Source organism: Dendrobium catenatum, unplaced genomic scaffold, assembly GCF_001605985.2.
Source record: "Dendrobium catenatum unplaced genomic scaffold, ASM160598v2 fragScaff_scaffold_133, whole genome shotgun sequence".
Lineage (NCBI taxonomy): Eukaryota > Viridiplantae > Streptophyta > Magnoliopsida > Asparagales > Orchidaceae > Dendrobium > Dendrobium catenatum.
Genome location: NW_021318595.1, coordinates 5,256,795 through 5,267,068, shown reverse-complemented (window position 1 = coordinate 5,267,068; position 10,274 = coordinate 5,256,795). Strand labels below are relative to the sequence as shown.

General features: G+C 35.7%; 1 protein-coding gene across 1 annotated transcript; it reads left to right on the top strand.

Annotated features, from left to right (window-relative positions):
- The first annotated feature begins 2,825 nt into the window (after positions 1 to 2,825).
- Positions 2,826 to 8,229, top strand: LOC110107172 (abscisic acid receptor PYL8-like). Its single transcript, XM_020837360.2, has 3 exons — positions 2,826 to 3,146; positions 3,379 to 3,594; positions 7,568 to 8,229. The coding sequence occupies exons 1-3, from the start codon at positions 2,946 to 2,948 to the stop codon at positions 7,781 to 7,783; spliced, it is 633 nt and encodes a 210-aa protein (XP_020693019.1). The 5' UTR covers positions 2,826 to 2,945; the 3' UTR covers positions 7,784 to 8,229.
- The last annotated feature ends 2,045 nt before the right edge of the window (positions 8,230 to 10,274 follow it).

Sequence of the window (10,274 nt, the reverse complement as noted above, 5' to 3'; positions counted from 1 at the left end):
TCATGTTGATGCCATATCATATCATTTATAGAATTATTATTCCATGTTATATTATGTTAATTTATTTGCAATTCTATCATATATGCATTTCATATTTCAAAAAAGATAGTACATCTAACACTTGTGATACTTTCCTATTTTAGGTCTACTATTTTAACCCTACATGAATTAGTCTCAACTATATATTAGTCATATAAATAGGAATCAATCATATCATTCTCAATTACAAGTTAGGAAACTCATTTAAGAAGCCATTTGTTTCTATCCATCATCATATCATATCAATATCTGTATGCCTTCCTTTTCTTATCTTTTAGGATCACACTATAAGCCTTATTTTAAGGAACTCATGATGACCCACCTTCTATATAGAGTAATATATCTCCAGCCAACTTGAATCAATCAATTATTTCTTACCAACCTTTCTTACATTCACACACATACTAAACCATATAAATCACATAATAGCCATTATTATGTATACATCTAGTACAATTATTATAACATGTAAATCCACCTAGTGTGCTTATCAAAATATATGCATTATGCCAAAATGTATGTCAGATCAATTACTAGCACATTTATGCATATAATGTATTTTATGACTATATTTGAATATGTTAGCTCTACACATTTTTACATATTCTTTCTTCTGTTTATTTCATTTAAACATATGTACACAACTAACATGTGAAATTTCTATATGGTCTATCAAATATCAAATGTTACATGTTGAAAATCATCTCAATTAGGAAAAAAATATTTTTTTTATCAAATTTTGAAGAGTTAAAAAATATATAAATCAAAATTAATAAAATCAAACATGGGATGAAGGTTAACTACAATGACTAAAACACTTTTCATAACTAGAGAAACAAACAAAAAAATGATCGAAAAGTAGCTTTTCTCTTATCTCTTTCTCATTTTCTCTCTAGCACTTCTCTTATTCTCATCGCCAGCCAACAAACCAAATGATGGAGAGGGAGGGAATAGCTTAGGGTATAGAATATATAAAATTAATTTTGATATTTAAAAAACAAGTTTAGTGGCGTCGCAACACTCCAATCCACAACCTAGTAGCACTAGCCTGAAACGTTTCAAACACGAGAGGTTAGCACTGCAACTCCACTATGTCGCGCTCATTCTAGAACTCAAAATACAAAGAGAGCAACATTGTTGTACTCGTCATCACAACGCGGTAACGCTCCTACCAAGATTTCATGTATGAAAGAAATTTCAAATGGATCATTTACAGGTCAGTAATCTAATGCAAATGAAGGCCATTATAGAAACTTAGTGGGCTTGGGTTACCTACCATTAATTCCCTTTATCATGCATATAGTTGCTTGCTCATTTGGTACTTTTTAATTGCTAACAAGCTTCTTGATCATTGATGTAAGCCTAAATATTGCTCACTATGGAAGCCTTGTGCCCCCAAATCTTCACCTTCATGGAAGCACATGACATTTGTGGCCAGAAAGCTAAGAAGGATTTCTCCTTAAACCACCTACCGCCTCTCCCTTTATTTGGGACCTTTAGTAGAAGGGGAAATCCTTACAAGAGATCTTTGAAATTCTCTTGACATGTTGGCATATCTCACCTTATGCTCCTATTAGTGCTATAATTTTTTCTTCTTTTCTTAATCCTACATCTTTTTTATTATTCCTTACAAATTTGAGATATTATTTATTTTATATTGGAATGAATTTAATCCTAAATTCTAAATAAATTATTCTATGTTGACACCAAATTATATTTGGAGATCAATTAAAATGTGCTTCATCTTTTTTTTACTCGATATCTATATTGAATACCGCTAAATACCAGATGAATATCACATTCTAGTTAATTGATAGGTTGTCCCTCAATGGAACAATTATTAGGTCAGGTGTCCTGACTTAGCTCTACGTTCAGACGCCAATAACATGTCGCTACGTGCTCTTACTCTTTACCGCGCTGCCCGACGACTTGACCCGGACCGGAACCCGGGATTACTATGTTTGCGTATTGCTAGGTATTGCTCGGTATTGCTTAGCAATAATTAAAAATATCGCTCTGTAAAGACCAATACCGAGCAATACCTAACGAAACTCGGTATTGCTCGGTATTGCTCGATATTGGTCTTCACATAATGATATTTCTCGTTATTGCCGAGCAAAATCGATCAATACCTAGCAATACCGAGTAATACCTAGCAATACACGAACATAACAATCCCGGGACCGTTCCGGGTCGGATTGTCGGGCCGCACGATAAAGATTAAGAACACGTGATACTATTTTACTAACGTCCGAATGTAGAACTATATCAGTCACCTGACCAAATAAAAATTCTCCTCAATGCGGCAATTGCCCAGATTTCGTTTACAACGAATTTTATAATATTTCGCTCTAACTCTTTTATGCTAATTGGTTTAGCCGTCGGCGGATATTTTTTATTTTATATTAGCAAAATGATTCGTTCAAACTCGAGTCGACGGGCCAATCGCCAGTCGCCCACAAATGTGGAGAACGCAAACAATGATCCTCGTTGTGCGGTAATGTTACCGTGAGTAACAATCATCAGAAGCTTCTAGGGCGGCGTGATAACTGGCGTACCACTAATCTTCCTTTATTAAGGGTATTACTGTAATTCTTATTTGGACGAAGATAGGATTGAACGGCATTCTCGTTCGGTAATTTGCTATGCAAGCGTTCGCATATAAAGTTCCTACGTTCACTTCTACTTGCCGTAGATCTTCTCATAGATTGATCTCAACCATTCATTAAACATTATCCGCCTAAAAATGTTGTGTCAGATTAGATATCTACTTGTTTTCTTGTAAGAAACGGCGGAGGAAACTATCAATATCTGCAGAGGAGAGAGAAAGAGTTATACAGGGGGAGGAGAGACAGAGAGGAGATAGAGAGGATTCGGGTTGGAGTTAGGGTCTTGTGCGCATCCGAATGATCGGGGATTGTCGGAGGACGGCACGGAGTAGAGATCTGGCTGGTGGTGGTGGGGAGAATTGGTGGTCCGGTGATATGCTCGCTGATGGAAACAGGCAAGTGGAGTTGGAGTACGTCCGGAGGCACCACCGCCGCGATCCTAAGGAGAATCAGTGCAGCTCTTTTCTAGTCAAGCACATCAAAGCTCCTGCTCATCTCGTGAGATCTTGTTCTTTTAAGCGTATGGGTTTGAATGGGTTTTCTTAAGTTCTCTTTGATGAAAGTTGATATTTCTTTGATGTTGTAAATGGAATTGCTAGAAATGTGTTTTTGTAAATGTATTGCTTTGTTTGTTGAAGTGGATTTCCTTCTAAAGGGCGATTCTTCTTAAGCCTTGAGCTTTAAATTCTTGTTAGGTCTGTGGATGCTTATGTTTCAATTGTGTTGGCAGGTTTGGTCTTTGGTGAGGAGATTTGATCAGCCGCAGAAGTACAAGCCGTTCATTAGCCGATGTGTGGTGCAGGGGAATATGGAGATTGGGAGTGTTAGGGAAGTTAATGTTAAGTCGGGATTGCCGGCCACTACCTCTATGGAGAGGCTAGAGCTCCTTGATGACAACGAACATGTTCTAAGCATCAAGATCGTTGGAGGGGATCATAGACTCAAGGTTTGAAATCACTCTTTTGATTTTTTTTCCCCCGCATTAATGTGATGCAATGGCTTAGTGCAATCATGAGTCTGTGATAAGCTATTGAAAATGTGCTTGCTGTCATTTTTTTTTTCTGCGGACTTGAAATCGTTTTCCTTGAGCATTTGTAGCGTTACCCTGTAAAGTTGTTTGGTTGTGTTGAGAAATATTCTAATGGTTTAGGCATCTAGTGAAGCTGCATGTGAATTTTAGGATTCTATTATGTTTTTAGATTTAATATTGCCATCATGCTATTTTAGATTATATTTGAGCGCATTTATTATTGCATCTTGCCATCATAAATTTGATTGACCGGCACTTCTCATGGTGAAGGAGCAAATTTCGACTGATGCTATTTCTTCTGTTTGCAGTTATTGGATAAGTTTGATTTCTGTTCGGCCTATTAGCTCTAATTGCATTTGCTACCATTCGATGTTTTATAACTTTAACATGTGGTAAAGATCTTCAATGTGGGTAGAGTTTGGAAAGTTGAAACAACATGAGCTCAGTAGCATGTCTTGAACATTAACAATTGAGAACTAGGGGTTGGTGCATCCTTGAGGGGCAAACCTTTAGGAAGTTTTTTTGATACTCGAGTTAAGTTTTTGATAATTTAAAGAACTTATTTAACAAAACTGATTGGAGTAGGTTATAGTTTACATGAAATTGCACTGATATAGATTCGGCGAGTGGGAGCCTCTCATTGTGAATGGGTGGGATTAACAAATGAATATGATCTACTTGAGGGCCCCATTTTTGATAGAGGGCCAACCACACCTACGAATTTTGCAAAAGTACTCAGTGAGTGGTCTAATTTATGGTTTGAGCCTTATTAGCCTTCCTCAAAAGAATGTTGGGAGGGTAATTTATCCCATATTGCAAAAGTACTCAGTGAGTAGTCTAATTTATGGTTTGAGCCTTATTAGCCTTCCTCAAAAGAATGTTGGGAGGGTAATTTATCCCATATAGCCGTAGATTCTTCATGATTTGATTTTGTGAGCTGCACCATTCTGCTATTGTGAAGCATGATGAAAGACAAATGGCCAATTTGTCTTCAATAGAAGGGTGTGCGTGTCGTCTTACCGTCCTTAGGATCATTGCTTATTTGATTATATGATTAATGCACTTCCTGAAGTGATTATGATGAATAATTGACTCAAATTAAGTCAAATAGGTTGAATTAGGCCGTGTTGGGTTTCTTTGTACTTGTTTTCTTTCATTTGGGTGAGTCCTTCAGTAAAATAGAGGGATTTTATCATATTCAATAGCAAAGGTTAGGGTCAGTTGTGACTGTTAGTTGTTTAAGGCAATGTTCAACACCATTTGTTCAAAGTGGTGAGGGGTTGGTGCACTGCACTTTGAGAGGAGCAAAGAAAGGCATGGGACTAAGGTGCATTACAGTGCATATAAACTGTCTCACCCTATAGTATATTTTATTTGAATAACTTATGAGAGAAAACATTGTGTCCATGATATGTCATAGCCTACCTTTTTTGCTACTATATGTTTTTTCAATTTCATGCTATGCTCGTGTCTTATTTTAGTTCATGTACTTCATTGGTTGACATCATACATTGTTGTCCAAGTCCAATTATGTGTCAAGTCCTTGACATTAATAGTTGTCGTCACCCTCTATGCAAGGACGTTGCACTTATATGACTAAACTAGTCATGGGTGGAAAGTAATGTTCGCGCTTACTTTTGGTTCTTTATGAGTTGTTAGCCTTAAGTATTGGGATACTAGGACACATGATGGGTACAATATTTTATATGAATAACTTATGAAAGAAAACATTTTTTCCATGATATATTATAGCCTGCTTTTTTTACTATTATATGTTTTTTCCATGTCATGCTATGTTCGTGTCTTATTTTAGTTCATGTTCTTCATTGGATGACATCATACATTATTTTCCAAGGTTAATTATGCGTAAAGTCCTTGACATTCATAGTTGACTTCACACTCTATGCAAGGATGTTGCACTTATATGACTAGACTAGTCATGGATGTAAAGCGATGTTCGAGGCCACTTTTCGTCCTTTAGGAGCTGTTGGCCTTAAGTGTTGGTATGATGGGTACACTATTTTATATGAATAACCTAAAACATTGTGTCAATGTTATGTGTTGCAACCTAAGTTCTTAAACCAAATAGGAGCATACTTGGAATACAAACTAAGATACTTCCTTTTCATATCACATAAACAAATACCAAAATGATAGACACTTAGTTGAAAAGTAATATGGGAAATTTGTTAGGAAGTCGCATAAGGCAGAACAAATAAAAAAACACATAAATTATAAACCCTCGGAACAACCACGAATGGTTACCTCTCATGCAAACACAAACTAGGGAATATGCTCAAAGGAATGGACAAGCCAGTGATCCGCCACAGGAATTAGGTTCCAGCACAAGACCATGCTCCGGCAAGTACTAGTAAAACATGACAGAAGCCCACTTACAACTCATAATAGTTTATAGAAGAAAGATACATGTTGAAGGGAAATCGTGAAGAGAAGAAGTAGAAAGAAGACCGAGAGGAAGAAGTAGCGGTTAGAGAAAAGACAACTCACAAGCTAAGAAGAAACCCTCAGGTTTTTAAATGACCACTCTCCGAAAACTCCTGCACAATGAAATTCAGCTACTATATGGTGAAAGAAGAGAAAAGCTAATTATTAGCTCACAAAAATGTTCCTCTAAATCAGCCATTAAGAACCATCAAACTCAGCTCATGCAATGAGGAATTAAAGTTTCCATCATAGGATTCAATAAAAGGGAAAATCAAGCAGCCAACAGCAGTGAAACCGAGCAACCAGCAGGGAAACCCAACAACTAGTAGGGAAACCGAGCAACCATCAGGCAAAATTTAGTAGCCACTAGCAAAAAGGAGAAGAAAGCACATGTGGAATGACAATTGTATGAACCGACTTGAGAGCACCAAACACTGCGTGATCATGGATTTTTCATCATAGGGCCATACAAAATAAAATTACATAGCATTTAAAATACAAGAAAAAAATGATATAAATCTTGACTGCATCAAAATGTCATAGCCTACTTTTTTTACTATCATATGTTTTTTTCTTGTCATGCTGTATTCGTGTCTTATTTTATTGCATGTACTTCATTGGACAACATCATACACTGTTGTCCATGGCCAATTATGTGTCAAGTCCTTGACATTCATAGTTTTTGTCGCCCTCTATGCAAGGGCGTTGCTTGCACTTATATGACTAGACTTGTCATTGGTGTAAAGCGATGTTCAGGCCTACTTTAGGTCCTTTATGAAGCCTTAAGTATTGGGATATACTATAGGACACATGCGGGTGATATATATGACAGGTACACCATTTTGCATTTTTTTTCAATCCATTTCAATAATAATTAATATGTTCAAAATCACTTGAGCCATATTACTGATAATTAATATGTTCAACCCACTTCTTTTGGCTCCATATCACCATTCGTTTATTCCATAAACTAGTTTAATATCAATGTACCATTTGATCAAGCTGCTTACACTCGTCTCCTAAAGCTTGTTCTTTTTTTTTTTTTTTTACCTCTTCATTTTTAAGTCCTAGATTTTCTAAATTTCCTTATATGCCCCATAAGAAACTTGTGTTTTTCTTATCTGTCACTGCAATGGTCGCATAAAATTTTGTATCTGCTGTTGAGGTTATCCTATTGTACAGCCGGAATGGCAGACTTTACTAAGGCTTCGTTTGGGTTGGCTTTCTTTCTTCTTTTTAAAGCAGCTTCCTAGTACAATAATTAAAATTTTTATACTAGGAAGATGCTTTAAGAAGCAAAAAGAAAGCCGTCCCAAACAAAGCCTAAATGTATTCAGCCTTTTGTTGTGCCGACTATATGCTTGAAATTTATATAGTTACATTTCCACTTATTGACTTGGGTTTCAGTTGTCTGATTTCACTTTCATTTTAATCTTTTTGGCAGAATTACTCTTCCATAATTAGTGTACATGCTAAAATCATTGATGGGAGGCCAGGAACTCTGGTGATTGAATCTTTTGTAGTGGATGTGCCCGAAGGGAACACCAAGGACGAGACTTGCTTTTTTGTAGAGGCTTTGATCAGGTGCAACCTCAAGTCATTAGCTGATGTTTCTGAACGCATGGCCGTGCAGGATCACACAGAACCTATTGATCAGTGATAAATAGTTATGTTTTGTGGCTTCATGAAAATCTTCGTAGCTCTAAGGCTGGAGAACTATTCCTTACAACCTGATTTCCTTAACACCCTCACCATTAAATTCCTCCCACCCCAATGCTCTCAAAATCACCGAAAGTTAGATTTAGGATTGAAATGAATTGTAGAAAAAGAAGGAAAGAAAGAACCCCTTGTCCAAATACATCCTTAATGGCCTCTGTTCATTTTTATGTTTTCTAACTTAGGTCCCCTTTTTTTCTCTCAAGCTACTCCTATGATCAATGTTCTTGCATATACGAACATCTTTGTGACTTTTCTTTTTGGAGTTTGTCTGGTTTGGTATGTCTGTTAAGCAGATAGGCTGAACATGTACACTTTAGTATAAATATGTAGTCTGAATGATCTCTTGGTTTAAATATTGTAATGAATTTCTTCTAGCATTTTTTTTTTTTAATTTAATTCTTTTGATGTGTTTGCATTGCTATAGCCTTTTAGACACCCAAGATCACCATTTCTGTTGAGCAGCTATAAATTATTCCACAAAAGAGTTTTAAGTTATCATTGTTGCCTATTGTGCAGTCATATGGATTGAGTCTCTTGCGTTTTGTTTGAGATAATTTTATTACTGTTTTCTTTGTCAGATCATTATCATTATTTTTATCTGGTCAGTTATTTTTCACAATAATTCATAAAAATTATTTTCTCTATAACAATTTTATAAAATAGAAAAAAAAAATCATTCCAAATAAAGCCTTAGCCTTAGGGTCTCCTGACTGTGCTTTAGGATGAAGTTAGCTCCTAATATATTCTAGTCTATACAGCTATGGAATTCAATGCAAATCCCAATCTGTAACGTTGAAAACAGTGCTTGAATTGCAGGATGTGATGAGCTATCTACCTTTTTCGTTTTTTATAAGTTTATCGTCCCAAGCTATATGACTGCCCCCGATGTTGTGGGAGTAATTATCACGTCCGGTTAAATCCGAACGTATCTGAATGTATACCGAGCAATATCGAGTGCTCAATACCGAGTTTCAGGTGACGTGGTGCGTGGTTATTGGTCTATGAACGCGTTTGATGAAAGGACGTAATAATAGCTCCCGATGTGGAGCTTGTTACAATTAGCTTGGCAGACACTAAAGGGAATTTATTTATTTATTTTGGCTTGGAAAGTCTCCTTGGAGGAGGTGGCTGATAAAAGTTTGGTGCTATCAAGAAACCTGGAAGATTGAGAAAATAAACTTATGTTTCTGGTGCAGAATCTCACCTTTTGTCTTTCTATTGAAGTAGGGTTTCGTTTGGGACGATTTTTTTATTGTTTCTTAAAACAGTCTTTTAGTATAAAATTTATAATTTTTTTATTAAAAAGTTATTTAAAAAAGTAGGAAGAAAGCTGTCCCAAACGAAGTCTAATTCAAAAATCTATTGGAAGGTTTTGTTAGGTGGGTTGGAAGCCTGAATTTTTTGAGAATTTTTAGTGGAAAAGTAAGAATCATGTTGATTACATGAGTACAGACATGCCTGCTTGTCATGAAGGATTGAGAAATGAAACGTGTCACACAGGAATGATTATGTAAGATGAATTTTGGCCCATCATTTGTGCATTAAAATATTGTTAGAATTTATTTATTTATTTTGGCTTGGAAAACCTCCTTGAAGGAGGCTGGTAAAAGTTTGGTGTTATCAAGAAACCTGAAAGATTGAGAAAATAAACTTCTGTTTCTGGTGCAGAATCTCACCTTTTGTCTTTCTATTGAAGTAAGGTTTTGCTTGGGATGATTTTTTTGTTGTTTCTTAAAATAATTTTTTAGTATAAAATTTATAATTATTTTTTAAAAAATTTGTTTTAAGTAGCAGGAAAAAAGTTGTCCCAAATAAAATCTAATTCAAAAATCTATTGGAAGGTTTTTTTAGCTGGGTTGGAAGCCTGAATTTTTTGAGAATTTCTTGTGGAAAAGTAAGAATCATGTTGATTACATGAGTACATACATGCCTGCTTGTCATGAAGGATTGAGAAATGAAACGTCTCACACAGGAATGATTATGTAAGATGAATTTTGGCCCATCATTTGTGCATTAAAATATTGTTAATTAGTCTTTGAAATGTTGACACCGAGTTTTTATATGGAATGACATTCTTATTGTTTTTTAAAGTAATTTTTTATAAATATTTTTGTAGGGTAACACAGGGATAATGAAAAGATGAAGATTAAGATTACAAGAACATTTATTATACCTCAACTTTTTCTTCCAACAATTTATTTTAATTATTTTTTTATGTTATTAAATTTATCTATTTTATTGAAGGCCATCATGGAAGTTGGTGTGTTTAGTAAGGGATAAGGTTTTGAAACTCAATAATAGTTTGTGTTGCAAACAGGGGTGGAATCAGCCCTAATTTTCAGGGGGGGCAAACTTATAAGACATATATGTGGGGGTCCAGGGGGCAGTGTCTTCTGGCGGGGTTCGACCTGTTGGGGGCAATTACCTAAAGA